General features: G+C 42.3%; 4 protein-coding genes across 6 annotated transcripts in view; 2 read left to right on the top strand and 2 right to left on the bottom strand.

The window, feature by feature from the left end:
- Nucleotides 1-703: 703 nt before the first annotated feature.
- LOC122322841 (microtubule-associated protein RP/EB family member 1-like) lies at nucleotides 704-5,722 on the top strand. Of its 3 annotated transcripts, none has more exons than XM_043216191.1 (2): nucleotides 704-724; nucleotides 1,958-2,683. In XM_043216191.1, exon 2 carries the CDS (start codon nucleotides 1,962-1,964, stop codon nucleotides 2,409-2,411), a length of 450 nt encoding a protein of 149 aa, XP_043072126.1. In that variant the 5' UTR covers nucleotides 704-724; nucleotides 1,958-1,961; the 3' UTR covers nucleotides 2,412-2,683. The 3 variants fall into 3 exon arrangements, with proteins under 3 accessions (XP_043072126.1, XP_043072127.1, XP_043072125.1); XM_043216192.1 differs by lacking the exon at nucleotides 1,958-2,683 and adding an exon at nucleotides 4,979-5,722 and having other exon boundaries at nucleotides 706-724; XM_043216190.1 differs by lacking the exons at nucleotides 704-724; nucleotides 1,958-2,683 and adding exons at nucleotides 3,711-3,731; nucleotides 4,979-5,722.
- A 747-nt stretch (nucleotides 5,723-6,469) lies between these two features.
- On the bottom strand, nucleotides 6,470-8,413 carry LOC6565111. The gene is made up of 4 exons (XM_001991508.3): nucleotides 8,153-8,413; nucleotides 7,936-8,080; nucleotides 6,864-7,870; nucleotides 6,470-6,791 (listed from the first exon to the last, which is right to left on the bottom strand). Exons 1-4 carry the CDS (start codon nucleotides 8,333-8,335, stop codon nucleotides 6,612-6,614), a joined length of 1,515 nt encoding a protein of 504 aa, XP_001991544.1. The 5' UTR covers nucleotides 8,336-8,413; the 3' UTR covers nucleotides 6,470-6,611.
- Nucleotides 8,414-8,952: 539 nt separating this feature from the next.
- Nucleotides 8,953-11,147, top strand: LOC6565112. The gene is made up of 4 exons (XM_001991509.2): nucleotides 8,953-9,268; nucleotides 9,329-9,473; nucleotides 9,560-10,557; nucleotides 10,631-11,147. The coding sequence occupies exons 1-4, from the start codon at nucleotides 9,038-9,040 to the stop codon at nucleotides 10,799-10,801; spliced, it is 1,545 nt and encodes a 514-aa protein (XP_001991545.2). The 5' UTR covers nucleotides 8,953-9,037; the 3' UTR covers nucleotides 10,802-11,147.
- Nucleotides 11,148-13,145: 1,998 nt separating this feature from the next.
- LOC6565113 overlaps nucleotides 13,146-15,951 on the bottom strand; it is a 92,270-nt gene continuing 89,464 nt past the window's right edge. The window contains exon 8 of the mRNA XM_043216287.1: nucleotides 13,146-15,925. Coding sequence (XP_043072222.1) covers nucleotides 13,580-15,925 — 2,346 coding nt within the window. The 3' untranslated portion in view covers nucleotides 13,146-13,579. The remainder of the gene's footprint in view (nucleotides 15,926-15,951) is intronic.

Genomic DNA, 15,951 nt, shown 5'->3' with positions numbered 1-15,951 from the left:
TTAGCCAGACCACAACCCCGTATTAATATTTGTTGTACACTTATAAAGTGCCCTAATATTGTTCATTGTTACCACTTTGAGCATACAGCATTGGTGGGTTTTGCATTTCATTTTAGATATTTGCATTTCTGTTTATCTATATAAGCTGGCTTAGGGCATGGTTAATTTTGCACTCTTCGTCAAAAACTGACGGAATACAAATCACTTGGCTCCCAATCGAAACTCTCGAAATTAAAATACGTGTCACTTGCTTGATTAAAGCTAGTTGCTTCAAATACCAGTAATTTTGCAGCAGCCTCCATCAATTGGCTCTCTCTCTCTCTCCCTCTCCATCTGTCTCTTTGTCTCTCTCTCGCTTTCTCTCGCAGTGTATGTTTGTTGTTTGTCTGTTGCAATTAAAACATTCAATTTGTCTAGTTGTTTAAATTTAATTCAATCAAAATATAATAAAAACAAGAAATGCCAACTATTTCTGGACGGTCGAAGATTGCATACTTTTGAAGGCTTGCTGCAATCGAAACTGAATAAATAAATAAATATGATTTTTCAGCTAAACATTAGCATTGAGATAGTTGTCATTGTTTAGTATTTTACCAGCTTCACATTATTTAAGAATTCAGTCAACATACAAATCTCGCACACCAAACAATCAAATTTATTTAAATTCTCGGTTTTTTAATTTATTTTATTTTTTTTTATATTGGATATACATATATATACAGTGGTGAGTAGTGAATATATTAAATCAAATCAAAAGACGAGTTGAATTTGGTTTTTGTGTGGTGCTTCCCATGTGGCACATGTGAAAATGAAGTCGAGCTCGACTCGACTACAGCATTCTTATTTGCTTCATGTGATAGGTGGCCGAATGTGTGTCAATTGGTATACAAATTGAGAACTTTATTTGTGTTATGAATGCAATCAATTAGAATGTATAAATACAAACCCAATAACAGCAAATGCCAAATGCAAATACGAATGCAAAAACTGTTTGTGGTACAAATAACACATGAAATGCTTAGCTTCATTTAGTTGCTGTTGAATGCAGTCATAGCAATAATGTGGGTGGTCAGCCGATGGAAGTCGCATATAAAGTGGTAGTTGGGGAAGGTCATGGGGGACGGGTTGAAGGGGGTAAGAATATCTCGAACGCAATTGAAGATTGAATTGCTTGTTTACAAATTATCCCAGTGATTGTGTGTGTGTGTGTGTGTGTGTGTGTATTTGTGTGTATTTGTGTGTCTGCGCATTTTAGCCAAATTAAATATTTGTAGGGACTTGTGCAATTTGTTTATCTAACGATTAAAGCGACAGAGACACTCACTTCTTGTGCTCATAATGTTCATTTGAACTTAAATTTGCCACCTGACCAAACAAAGAGCGAGATTATTTTTAGCCAGAAATGGAATTTATCTTTGGGATTCCATCGCAAATGTACATATTCTATGTGGTGTTCACCTCAGAGGAGTTCCACATTAAATACGATTGTGTTTACCATTTACTTTAATTCATTAACTGCCAAAATTGAAATAGAATTCCAAATCGCGTCTGCTTTAGAAAACGAATTTTGATTTCAAACATTTTTAAACATTGGTTTGGCATATGCGAAGCACAGTAGAAGTCGATAAGATAAGATATTTGTTCAGATTAAATGTAACCATACACAAAGTATAATGAACTTGCTTTTTATTGGTCTCTTTCTAGGATATATATATTATCTAATTCCATAAGTAATGATAAGTAAATGGATTCGTAAATAAAATACACATCATTTCGAATCTCTCAAGTCAATCATCAAATTGAATTCATTTTCTCTTCTCTCTCGATACGAAACAACAAAATTAGCGTTGAAAGTTGGTCATATGAGAAATATGCTTTTTTAATAACATACAAATTGTAAATGTTATTGTGCAATACTCTTGCTTCATTCCAATGGTCATTTTGATTCCAATTCCAGAAATATGGGCAACGAATATCGAATTGCTAAAAATGTTGTTCTCACACGGAATTCCAAGGAGCAGTTTTCAAAAATTAAAATCCTCAACTGGGTCAATGAAACCTTGGAGAGCAATTTGTCCCGGATTGAGGATCTGTGCACGGGGGCTGCCTATTGCAATTTAATGGACATATTGTTTCCGAATTTGATTCAGATGAGAAATGTGAAGTTCATGGGCAATCAGAAAATAGATTATATCAAGAACTTCAAGCTGTTGCAGCAAGGCTTCAACAAGTTGCAAGTGAACGTTTCGTTTGACATACAGGAGCTGATCAAGGGAAACTATCGGGAAAACTATCAATTTGCCAATTGGTTTAAAGTGTTCTACGATCGCAATTTCGAATCAATTTGCAAGAATTACTGTGCTAAGAAGGCGCGTGGTTATCAGGAAATTGGCATGGCAATTTCAAATTGAATCGTCCTATGCAGCCTTGTCTGACTGTGCCACGTCCAACTACTTCGATAAACGGTTGTTAAGTCCATAGTGATTGTGCCACAAAGTCCGACTTCGTCAGGCAGAGGCCGAAAGCCACGATTGTGTTGCAAAGCCAAACGTATCCGAACAGGATATTTACTATAGCATTCCAACTGGACTTATAGAAAGCTCTGCCTTTACGAGCATTAATCCACAATAAATACCTCAAAATCTTAATTGTATTAGCAACAAAACAAAAAAAAAAACAAATAAAAAAAGAGTCTAAAACTCGAAACAAAATTAATATTGTGTGCTGTTTACTTTTATTTCTATATATATTTGTTGTCCACAATATTCGCTCGAATTGAAGATAGAAAACAAATTGCAATTATTCGTAAACCATTAATTCGAATTTATAGCAAATAACACGCGAAATTATTTCACATTATGGATTTCGTTGGTGTGTGACACAGCTAGGTGACGTATGCCATAACAGTGGAACTATGGCATCTAGCTAGGTCACGAACCCGGCGAAGACAATCTGACTCAAACACACTCTTCGACTCATTTAGAACACACGCAATGCTTAGCCAGACCACAACCCCGTATTAATATTTGTTGTACACTTATAAAGTGCCCTAATATTGTTCATTGTTACCACTTTGAGCATACAGCATTGGTGGGTTTTGCATTTCATTTTAGATATTTGCATTTCTGTTTATCTATATAAGCTGGCTTAGGGCATGGCTGGGACATGGTTAATTTTGCACTCTTCGTCAAAAACTGACGGAATACAAATCACTTGGCTCCCAATCGAAACTCTCGAAATTAAAATACGTGTCACTTGCTTGATTAAAGCTAGTTGCTTCAAATACCAGTAATTTTGCAGCAGCCTCCATCAATTGGCTCTCTCTCTCTCTCCCTCTCCATCTGTCTCTTTGTCTCTCTCTCGCTTTCTCTCGCAGTGTATGTTTGTTGTTTGTCTGTTGCAATTAAAACATTCAATTTGTCTAGTTGTTTAAATTTAATTCAATCAAAATATAATAAAAACAAGAAATGCCAACTATTTCTGGACGGTCGAAGATTGCATACTTTTGAAGGCTTGCTGCAATCGAAACTGAATAAATAAATAAATATGATTTTTCAGCTAAACATTAGCATTGAGATAGTTGTCATTGTTTAGTATTTTACCAGCTTCACATTATTTAAGAATTCAGTCAACATACAAATCTCGCACACCAAACAATCAAATTTATTTAAATTCTCGTTATTTTCATTTATTTTATTTTTTTTATATTGGATATACATATATATACAGTGGTGAGTAGTGAATATATTAAATCAAATCAAAAGACGAGTTGAATTTGGTTTTTGTGTGGTGCTTCCCATGTGGCACATGTGAAAATGAAGTCGAGCTCGACTCGACTACAGCATTCTTATTTGCTTCATGTGGCCGAATAGGAGTTGTCCGAGTGTGTGTCAATTGGTATACAAATTGAGAACTTTATTTGTGTTATGAATGCAATCAATTAGAATGTATAAATACAAACCCAATAACAGCAAATGCCAAATGCAAATACGAATGCAAAAACTGTTTGTGGTACAAATAACACATGAAATGCTTAGCTTCATTTAGTTGCTGTTGAATGCAGTCATAGCAATAATGTGGGTGGTCAGCCGATGGAAGTCGCATATAAAGTGGTAGTTGGGGAAGGTCATGGGGGACGGGTTGAAGGGGGTAAGAATATCTCGAACGCAATTGAAGATTGAATTGCTTGTTTACAAATTATCCCAGTGATTGTGTGTGTGTGTGTGTGTGTGTGTGTGTGTGTATTTGTGTGTATTTGTGTGTCTGCGCATTTTAGCCAAATTAAATATTTGTAGGGACTTGTGCAATTTGTTTATCTAACGATTAAAGCGACAGAGACACTCACTTCTTGTGCTCATAATGTTCATTTGAACTTAAATTTGCCACCTGACCAAACAAAGAGCGAGATTATTTTTAGCCAGAAATGGAATTTATCTTTGGGATTCCATCGCAAATGTACATATTCTATGTGGTGTTCACCTCAGAGGAGTTCCACATTAAATACGATTGTGTTTACCATTTACTTTAATTCATTAACTGCCAAAATTGAAATAGAATTCCAAATCGCGTCTGCTTTAGAAAACGAATTTTGATTTCAAACATTTTTAAACATTGGTTTGGCATATGCGAAGCACAGTAGAAGTCGATAAGATAAGATATTTGTTCAGATTAAATGTAACCATACACAAAGTATAATGAACTTGCTTTTTATTGGTCTCTTTCTAGGATATATATATTATCTAATTCCATAAGTAATGATAAGTAAGTGGATTCGTAAATAAAATACACATCATTTCGAATCTCTCAAGTCAATCATCAAATTGAATTCATTTTCTCTTCTCTCTCGATACGAAACAACAAAATTAGCGTTGAAAGTTGGTCATATGAGAAATATGCTTTTTTATTAACATACAAATTGTAAATGTTATTGTGCAATACTCTTGCTTCATTCCAATGGTCATTTTGATTCCAATTCCAGAAATATGGGCAACGAATATCGTATTGCTAAAAATGTGGTTCTCACACGGAATTCCAAGGAGCAGTTTTCAAAAATTAAAATCCTCAACTGGGTCAATGAAACCTTGGAGAGCAATTTGTCCCGGATTAAGGATCTGTGCACGGGGGCTGCCTATTGCAATTTAATGGACATATTGTTTCCGAATTTGATTCAGATGAGAAATGTGAAGTTCATGGGCAATCAGAAAATAGATTATATCAAGAACTTCAAGCTGTTGCAGCAAGGCTTCAACAAGTTGCAAGTGAACGTTTCGTTTGACATACAGGAGCTGATCAAGGGAAACTATCGGGAAAACTATCAATTTGCCAATTGGTTTAAAGTGTTCTACGATCGCAATTTCGAATCAATTTGCAAGAATTACTGTGCTAAGAAGGCGCGTGGTTATCAGGAAATTGGCATGGCAATTTCAAATTGAATCGTCCTATGCAGCCTTGTCTGACTGTGCCACGTCCAACTACTTCGATAAACGGTTGTTAAGTCCATAGTGATTGTGCCACAAAGTCCGACTTCGTCAGGCAGAGGCCGAAAGCCACGATTGTGTTGCAAAGCCAAACGTATCCGAACAGGATATTTACTATAGCATTCCAACTGGACTTATAGAAAGCTCTACCTTTACGAGCATTAATCCACAATAAATACCTCAAAATCTTAATTGTATTAGCAACAAAACAAAAAAAAAACACAAATAAAAAAAAGAGTCTAAAACTCGAAACAAAATTAATATTGTGTGCTGTTTACTTTTATTTCTATATATATTTGTTGTCCACAATATTCGCTCGAATTGAAGATAGAAAACAAATTGCAATTATTCGTAAACCATTAATTCGAATTTATAGCAAATAACACGCGAAATTATTTCACATTATGGATTTCGTTGGTGTGTGACACAGCTAGGTGACGTATGCCATAACAGTGGAACTATGGCATCTAGCTAGGTCACGAACCCGGCGAAGACAATCTGACTCAAACACACTCTTCGACTCATTTAGAACACACGCAATGCTTAGCCAGACCACAACCCCGTATTAATATTTGTTGTACACTTATAAAGTGCCCTAATATTGTTCATTGTTACCACTTTGAGCATACAGCTACTAGCCACATTATAAGTAGCGTCAATTGAGTGAATTTGCGCTAATTTGCGTGCTGAGCGAATTGAACATTGCCAGTGTATTGATTTTAGTGCTTAGCTCTTATACGGCTGTAATTTGAACATTATTGAATTGAATTGCCTTCAAACAATTAGCAAGGCGTTAAATACATTCATTGTTCACTTATTAATTCACTTTTCAAAATAGAAAGTCGCAAATCGATAAGGCCTCACATCTCTCAACATTTTAAAGCTATAGTCAGCAAATTGTGGTTTACTTAGAACGTCTTCCAACAATTGTTTTTCTGCCACGCCCAATTTTAACGGCAAGGAACTTGCATCAAAGATCGGCATTTCTTGGCTGTTATTAGATGGTACTATTTATTGGTATCAAAGTATTACGCAGTCGGTTAAGCCCGTTTTCAACTGTATATACGAGGTGTGTTCAAAAAGTATCGCGAATTTTGAATTTTCGCGGGTTACGTACGATCGTATGTATAATATTTATTCAGAGTCTGTCAGCAGGCGCTTCGCATATTCGGAAATGTGGATGACGCCGTATTTCTGGGAGGCAATGTGAAGATTCTGGCCACTGCAGTAGTCGGTGTTAATATGCGGATTGTGCAGCTCTGTAATCAGCGTGGAGCAGGCTGTCGAGGAGTCTCCCGTTGATTTCAGCATTTTCTGCAAACAGCAAAAATAAAAACACAAAACATTTGAGAAGGAGGAAACAGAGGGGGAGTAGGAGGCACTTACCATCCAGAACTCATTGCCAGGCAGAGCATTGCCATCCCAGGCATAGGAGACAACCAGCAGCATGTCCTCATGCTCCGGCTGGCTGAGTTTCGCCGCCGGATTCCGTTTCGACAGATGCACACGGATGCCGCCCTGTGGATGAGTGGAGCACTTGAGCACAGCGCCGTCGTGGAGGCCACCACAACGGGCAAGCTTAAACCACGAGAAGTGAACGACGCCAATGTGGGTGAGGCGACTGCTCAACGCGCGCAGTCGCTGCTCGAAGGTCTCGAGAAAGATTTGCTCCTGCTGCGGCGCCACCATCCACACGCCCAGGCCAAAGCCGACGACATGGATGTACGCCGGCTTGCCGGCACTGGCGGCCCGAGCCTGCGCCTCCAGCAGCAGCAGGTCAAAGCTGATGGCATAGCGACGCTTCATGACCAGATTGTCGAATATATCCTGCTTGTTGGCCGATGAGCCAAAGCGCTGGCCATCGATGCTAACAGTGGCGTGGATGTGATCGCGCGTCTCGTAAAAGTTGCGCCACAAGCGGCGATAGTCTTCGGCGCGAGTTTTGGCGGACGCATCCAAGGCCTGGCCATAGCCATTTTCCTTGGTGTTCTGTGTGCGCGCAATGACAATGTCCTGGAATTCCATTAGATTGCGGCGGGAGAGGCGCGCTCCAATCAGGCCAATAATCACACCAGCCGGCACCAGGCTTTGGCGATTGCGCGTGACACGGCCGCAATTGGTGCGCTCGCCCTCATTGATGAACTCCGTGTGCGAGCTGACAGAGAGTAGCGCCGACAGCTTGATATCATCGTAGCTGAGCACATGCTGCAGACACAGCGGCGCCGTCTCCTCGAGCGTGCCAATCGGCTCAAAGCCACCCGCTGCACGCAGCCCGCTCATCAGCAAATATTTATCGTTGCGCGCAAAGAAGCTGGCGCAGCGCTTGGTCAGCAGACGCTGCACGAAGTCGATCAGTGACAGATTGCGATAGATGCGGAACTCCACAACGTTGCCTGTCGATGGATAAATAATAAAATAATAAGCAATTATAAATACCTCCTCCACCCAGAAAGCTTACCGTACAGCCTCTTGTGCTCCAGATACTGCAGATAGAGGGCCAGGGTGCGCTCGTGTATCACCGGATAGGCGGATGAGATCTGCTTGCCAATGCACTCATGACGCGACGTCGGCTGACTTCTCACCCGGCAGCTCTCCACGCCAAACTGCGGGAATATTGTAAGATTAGCAATTGAACTGGCCAATCAATTGGCAATAAATTTCTGTAAATTGCGCACCTCGAGCGGAAAGTCCGTTGATCTCTGCATGAATGCAGACATATCCACAGTGGCATCTGGATCGGGCTGCTTCACCGATTTGCATTGCTCCAGCAGGCGTCGGCCAAATGGGGTAATTTTTGGCACCGCACCTTCATCGACTGGTGGCCAAATTGCATCCACTTCAGCTCCAAATGTTGACATGGTGTTTTCCAATCGATTTCACAATAATGTTTAAGAAGAAATTCGCCTGCGAGCGTCATTTTATTACCAACATACCCAGCAAGCGGTACTTTGGCCGAGTATATTGAATTTCACTCCGCTGCACAATCACTTGTTGCAGATATGACCAAGCTAGCTATGTATGTATGTATGTATATTTATTTGGTATTAAATGCATGTCTGCATACATGCCTGCTATTAATATAAGATAGCATATCTCAATCTGAATGTGTGCAGCGATCCCTAGGGTATTTGTCCGCTGATTATTAGACTGCGTTACAAGCCATACATACACACACATTGCACACATTCATATATTTCTTGAAGTTTCACCCTGTTATTTCAGTGCTGGCGAAATTCAAATCGAGCAAATTGTGTACGAAATCATTATTCAAATAAACTGGAACATCAATAAGTTAGCTAATAAGAGATGTGAATTTGGTTGCTGTTGTTCTAAACTGTTGCCCAGAGTAGATAATTGTTTAATTTTCAATTACATCTAGTTAATTATTATTATTGTTAATTGTCATTATTATCGTAGCAAGAGCAATAGCTGCATACCAGACATTTTCTTTATCACAGTTTCGGCGCTTTCCAACACTGTTTTGTTGAAAGTCGGGCTGGTAACACCCTTCTTTTCGACGAAGCGCTTAACAAAAAAGAAAATACGGGCCCATACGGCTGATGCGTATATTATTAAAGCTGCTCTTCAGAGTTAACAAAATGGGCACAACATGCGGCACAACATGCGGCACCACAACGCACACTTGGCCAGATGCTGGCCAGCTGCCCTGCCTCAGTTATTTTGCCACGCAGCAATTGGAAATGTGCAAGGAGATAAAGAAACCGAGCACAAAGGGCGATGACGTTGACTTTGGCAAGTTTCTGACGGCTTCCGAAAAATTCCCAATTGAGGTAAGTGTACTTGGACGCACTGAAATTAGAAACCAATGTATGCCCCAATTTCGCCAACAGTTTGGCACCAGTAGCTGCCGGGTGAAATCGCAACCTGTGGAGCGCAGGCAAATGATACGGAAGCAGATTGCATCCGCCTATCCGATCATACACGAACTGACCCTCCTGCTCTACATGAACTTTCTGGAGCATAAGCAAAAGTATGGTTAGTTGATTGCTGATTGGCCTTGGCATGTGTATAAATATGTATGCATAATAATTGTGCCTCCCTTTCCCATTTGTGGCTGACAGGAACTGCCCAAGAGTTGAGTGTCTTTGGAAACATTTCGATAACTGAATTCGTGCAGCGTTTGCTCAGCAAGCGTTGCGTCTACTTCTTCGACGCGTCAGACTCATACCTTCTGTTAGATGGAAGCAGGGGCCATGGTGGTTTCGAGCAAATTGGCAGCAGCAGCGAGCGTGCTCCACTTTTGTTGAGGAACGTGCTCAGCTATGATGAAATCAAGCTGTCGGCTCTTTTGTATGTGTCCACGCACTCGGAGTTCATCAACGATGGCTCGCGCTTCAATAACGGAAGAGTGGAAGAGTCCAAGTCCAAGATTGAGATTGAAGGTGTCATCATGGGTCTCATTGGTGCCCGTTTCGAGCGTAGCAATGTCATGGAGTGGGAGGATATAATGATAACGCCCGAACAAAATAAAGCAAGTCGGGGCTACGGAGCCAGTGACAATGAAAGCAAGGGACGTCTGCAGGATTACCGTCGCATATGGCGTGACTTCTATATGGAGCCCATGGATTTTTGCTTTGATGACGACGTCGTCGCATCGGATAATAAGCGCTTCATTAATCTGGGCAGAAACACGTACTTTGACAAGGTGGTCATGGGCAAGCGCTTTGCCATCAGCTTCGACACTCTGTTAGTGGAGGCGGAGGCGCGTGCCGTGAAAGCCGGCAAGCCGGCGTATGTCCACGTCGTCGGCATTGGATTGGGCGTGTGGAAGGCGGCCCCGCAGCAGGAGGAGATCTTTTTGGAGACCTTCGAGCAGCGATTGCGTGCGCTCAGCGAGCGTCTGACACACATTGGCGTCGTGCATTTCTCGTGGTTCCATCTGGACAAATGGGGTGGCTTGTACGATGGCGCAAGCATTGCAGAGCCCAAGCATCCGTTGGGTGGCATTAAGGTGCGTATCGCTGTACGCAATCCGGCCGACAAGCTCGCGGAGAACATGCTGCCCATTGTCACATACGCCTGGGATGGCAACGCACTGCCAGGCAACGAGTTTTGGGCGGTAAGTTTGTGTTTGCGTTCATATTTCAAAAACTTCGATAAGTCATTATTGTTATTATTTTGCGCAATTTTAGAAAAGTCTCAGCGGCAGTGGCGATCCAGCAGCTGCCTGCTCCACGCTAATCTCCGAACTCCAAAATGCACACATCAACAAGGATTACATGTGCGGCAACAATCTGCACATTGCGACACTTGAACACGGCGTTCTCCATATTGCCGACTATGCTGAGAAATTGCTCGCTTAGATGCAATTATTAAGACTGAAATCTCAATGCGCAAAGCGCAGAACATGTGGAACATTTGGCATTTATTACTTGGTTATTTGATATGTATCTTTATCATATTATAAATAACGCGTTAAGGAAATCTTTTCTTAACATAACTTACTTAAATGATACTCAATGGATAATTCAAAATTACTGAAACAAGAGGAGCAGTGCGAGTTTCTCTACAAACATTTGTATGTAAAGGGATTTATCTCTGCATGGAAAATATTAATATTTTGTCTTTTTATACAATTGACTTGTAGCAACTAGCAATATGCTAAGGAGACTTCAAATAATAAAGCGTTCCGTTAGCTGTCACTTTGAATAGTTTACAAATTGTTTATTTTGGAAATGTGGCCATCGTGCCAAACTCTATCGAAGTCCCACATGCTGATCCTTAAACGCAGCATTAGGCACAAAAAGTGCGGACTGTAAGTATGGAAATGCCTAAGTCCGGCTTGAACAGTTCCCGATTTAAGCGGAAAGTATGCATTATTAATTCGGATCCAAAAGCTAATTAGCTGCATAGCCAAAATAATAAAATAAGCATTGGAAAGGACAACGACGACGACGGATGGATCCAAACTTTCCAGCGCCAAAACTTTGCCAAACCTCAACCGACTAAAAAAAAAAGGTTTTTTTTTTTTACCATGGATTGACTTCTATATAAATCCTACAACCAAAAACGTTTTTGGCTTTCATTTATAATGTGGCCGCAAAAATACTTTATCTCAGCGTTATCAGCCAATAAAAAGAGGAAATTTACTTTTAAAAAAAAATTTTTATTGATTTTTCTTTAATACGTACAATGTTTTCTTTATCCACTGATAATGTAATTTGTGTGTGTGTCTGTGTGTGGGTTTAAATTGTTGTTCTTGTTGTCAATATGTTGACATTAAATATGTTTTGCTATAGCATATGTGTATATAGATATAGATAAATATGTTTGTGTGTATATGTTTAACTATTCAAATGTAAATGCAAATGCATGTTGCATGTTGCATCTTGCATGTTGCATGTGCGAACGCATTTACTTGTCAGTGTTAAAATGCACACTGATACAAAATTACATAATTTGATTATGCCTTCTATCAAACGTATCAAAATTTGGGTTAATTATTTTATAAATAATTTGCTATACGTGTATGTATGTATGTATGTAAGTATGTATGTGTATGTATGAACTGCATAATACATATGCATTTGTACATAAGCATGTATGTATATATTGAGTAAATATTAATTTCAACTTCTTTTAAACATATATATGTATATATATATATATGAATTTAAATCGTATATATATATATGTATGTATGCATAGATGTGCCTTGTTTGAGTGTTCAACTTGGTAAAAATATGCTTCCCAAGTGTGTCGATATAACAAGTAAAAGAATAATTAAAAAAAAAACGTTGCTTGTAATTATTTGTTGAACAGCATAGACACAATATGATTTTTATAAGCCTATACACATACGAGTACAACGTCCTGTATACGTATTTCTTTTTATGGTACATAAGGAAAAATTTCCAGCCCTAATGAACGAAAAAAAAAAAATTTAAAAAATATATATATAATAATAATAATAATTATAAACGAAAATAAAAACAAAATGCGCAGCAAACTAATTCTTATTCTGCAATGCGTTTGCAATGAAAAATAATTTGATTAAATAGACAACAATATCTTTGAAAGCTTGAAATCGATTTGATTTGATTCGATTCGATCTATGGGCCAAGCTACTACTTATGCGAATCTGTGCTTGTATCTCTGTTTAAGAGTTTCGTCGATTAAACTTAAATACTTAATCTATATACATCATTTGTAGCTTGGCTTTGCCGTCCTTTTTGTTCTCATTGATGATGTGCCACTCTCTCTCTCCCTCTATATCTCTATCTCTCTCTTATAGTTATATATATATATATGTATACGCAGTGTTACTACTGTAAAAAAGGGTATATTTGGATATTCATTTCATATATTATATTTAAAAAAAAAAAAAATTTATTCACTTAAATCTAGCGTGTACTTAAAAAAATAAACAAATGAAGAGAATTGAAATAAGGCGCTGTACTTTGTATTAGACAAAGACTAGCTAAAGGTATGCTGTATATAGTATATAGTATATAGTATTCGACATATACCAAATGAAATGTATGCTCTATATATAGTATTTGATATATACCAAATTGAATGAAGTATGCTCCAAGCAACTCTACTGGCATATCCCATCTGGAATATGCAGACTAACCCTATAAAGTACACATGAGAAGAGATGTATATATATATATATATATATATATATATGTATGGTATATATACATTTTGGCAAACCGATGCCGTGCTGCATTTTGTGTTTAATATTTGTTTTGTGTGGCATCGCAACATCGTTTATTGGACAGATATGACTACAACTAGAACTCCTTGAGGCTGCCGCCCCGCTTCAGCTTCGTGAGTCGCTTCAGACTGGCGCTGAGCATGCCGCTGCTGCCGCTGCTGCCGCTGCTGCCACTGTTGCTTTTACTGCTTGCTGCAGCCAATCGCTCACCATCCGACCGCCAGCCGCAACTGCTGCTGTTGTGTTCCCTATCCCGAACCCGGTCGCGATCGCGATCACGATCGCGTTGCGTGAATGTGCCACGAAAACGGACACGTCCACGTCGCTGGTCGCCGACCCGGCGCCAGAAATCGGTCAGTGGCGGATGGTGCTGGTGGGGGTGCTGTTGCAACGTGCAGCAGCACACCAACTCCTGAGATTATAACTTTTTCTCCCACACCACAATGTGAGCATCGTTCGAATTGGCCGTCAACGATGCCAGACTGGTAGCCGCACCCGATCCAGATGCAGCGCCTGCCGCACCCGAATTGGTGCCCGTGGCGCTCTTGTGGCCCGGCGAGTTGCCACTGCTGTTGTACCACACATGCCGCCAGTAGCCGCGGCCGCCCATCAGCGTGATTACCGTTCGTGGTCCGTCCGCGTTTTGTTGCTGTTGCTGCTTCGTGTTCTGCTTCTGTTTGCGCTTCAAGGTGGCGACGGCGGCGGGCGCCGCCTGCTTGTCAGACGACTGGGCGAGCATTTGCTTGAAGCCATCCTCCGACTTCGGAGTGCTGTTCGACGGCAACTGTTGCTGCTGCTGCTGTTGCTGCTGATGCTGGTGCTGGTGCTGTTGCTGCAACTGTTGCTGGTGTATGTCGGCTGTGGTCATCAGGCCGTTTTCGGATATGTTGCCCAGATCGCTGCCGGTGCCGGAGGTTTTGTGGCTGGCGCTGCTGCTGTTCCGCGATACGGAACGTCCGCCAAAGAGACGGATGCCCATGCTCTCCTCGCTGCCCGATGATGTGTACAAACTGGATGACTTCGAGTCCACCGACCAATTCGATAGATCCAAGGATCGCGGACGCGACGCCTTCATACGCAAACGTCGATCCAAGGTGCACACCTTGCCCGGTATGGCAGCCAGCTCTGGATCGGAGCGACGCATGCCCTCGTACATCATGTCCATGAGATTGCCCTGTGCCCCATCCTCGGCATCGTAATCCTCCTTGACAAATATCAGCTTGCCATATAGGCCATACACATCACAAATGCCCGGCTCGATTTGATGCGGCAGCGCAACAGTGTACGAGTGGAGACCAGCTGCACCAGCAGCACCAGCTGCACCGGCCGCTGAGCCCAAGCCACGCGGCAGCGTCTTGGACATCCGTGAACTGGCATCGCTGGTGCCAGCGCCCAAATCCCGAAAGCGTTTGCGATGAAACGCCGGCGAATTGGCCAGCGAGGCACGTATTTTGGCCGTCAGGCTCTGGTCCAGCGAGTGCTGTTTGTCCAGCTTGGAGCTGCGAGGCGACGAAATGGCTGTGGATGCCGTTGAAGCCGCCGGCGGTGCCAACATATTGTTGGCGTCTGTGGGCGGGGACGCAGTCGTTTGCTCGTCTGCTTTGGCCAGATCACGACGCAGAACGACGGTGGACTCGTCTAGATCGGTTTCGGTCAGCTTCTTGGGATCGGCATCGATTGCTGGCAGCTGTAGATCATCGCCCATGCTGGGCGGTACAGCTGGCACCAAGGGTGCCGAGACGGTGGCGCCTGCCGTTGGCTTATAGGCCGGATAAACTTTCGGTATGAGCGGCAGGAGGAACGTGATCGGACCAAAATGGGCGTGACAGGACATATTGATGCCGCCACTGATGATGGGCACGCCCTCGAGGCGGGGCAACGGTATGGTTACAGCGATGCCCACATTTGTGCCCACCCAGAGCAGACCCTTGCAGGCCATCAGGGCGGTCACATAGATGGAGCTATTGTTTAGCGGCTGCTCCTTTTTGGCATCGTAGCGCAGCACACTGGACGCAATATTGATATCCTGCAAATGCTTGAACGTCTCCGTGTGATACAAACAGAGCATTGTCGAGTTTTTCAGCGAGATCCACAGTCCGATGCCGGAGTGCGCCATTAGGTTCACCTGCTGGCTGGCGCCGTGCTGCACCTCAAAGCTGCGCTGCAGCTCCCCATTGAGGGCATTGAGCACATAGACACGATTCGCGCACGATGCGTAGATGTTCATGTTGATTGGCAGCATGCTGGGAACGACCATTCCCGTTTCGCCGAGCGTTACCTGCTGTGGATCTCTCAGCTGCCAGACACCGTCGTGGGCACGTCGATAGATCAGAACAGTGGCATTCGAAAGGGCAACATAGACGGCATCGAAGTGATAGAGAATACGCTGTACAGCGCCCGGCACCGCGTAGCTGCCCAGTTGTTCCTCCTGTTCAGGATTACGGGCCGAGTATATGAGCAGCTTGCGGCTATCGGTGCCCAGCCAGACGAGATCACCCAACAGGCTGACGTGCTCCTCGCGCGTCCGGCACTGGTCCAATCCCTTAACAAACTCCAGAGCCGACACCTGCGTCTCCACCAGATCAAAGGCGCCCGCCTCACGCAAATTGCCCGCCTGCTGCGGATGCTGGGCCAGCACGGTGATGTGCGATGAAGTGCCATCGCTGCTGCACATCCACAAATAGTTCAACTGTTTGTGCCGGCGACGCGCATTTCCGCTCTGTTTTGTGTCATTGGCGATGCTGTAGTAGCATCCACAGCGCACCTGTGGAGGGGGGAGGAAGAAATCGT

Source organism: Drosophila grimshawi, unplaced genomic scaffold, assembly GCF_018153295.1.
Source record: "Drosophila grimshawi isolate 15287-2541.00 unplaced genomic scaffold, ASM1815329v1 contig_848, whole genome shotgun sequence".
In the NCBI taxonomy this organism is placed as follows: Eukaryota; Metazoa; Arthropoda; class Insecta; order Diptera; family Drosophilidae; genus Drosophila; species Drosophila grimshawi.
The sequence above is the reverse complement of the archived record's forward strand: the minus strand, read 5'-3'. Positions and strand labels throughout refer to the sequence as shown.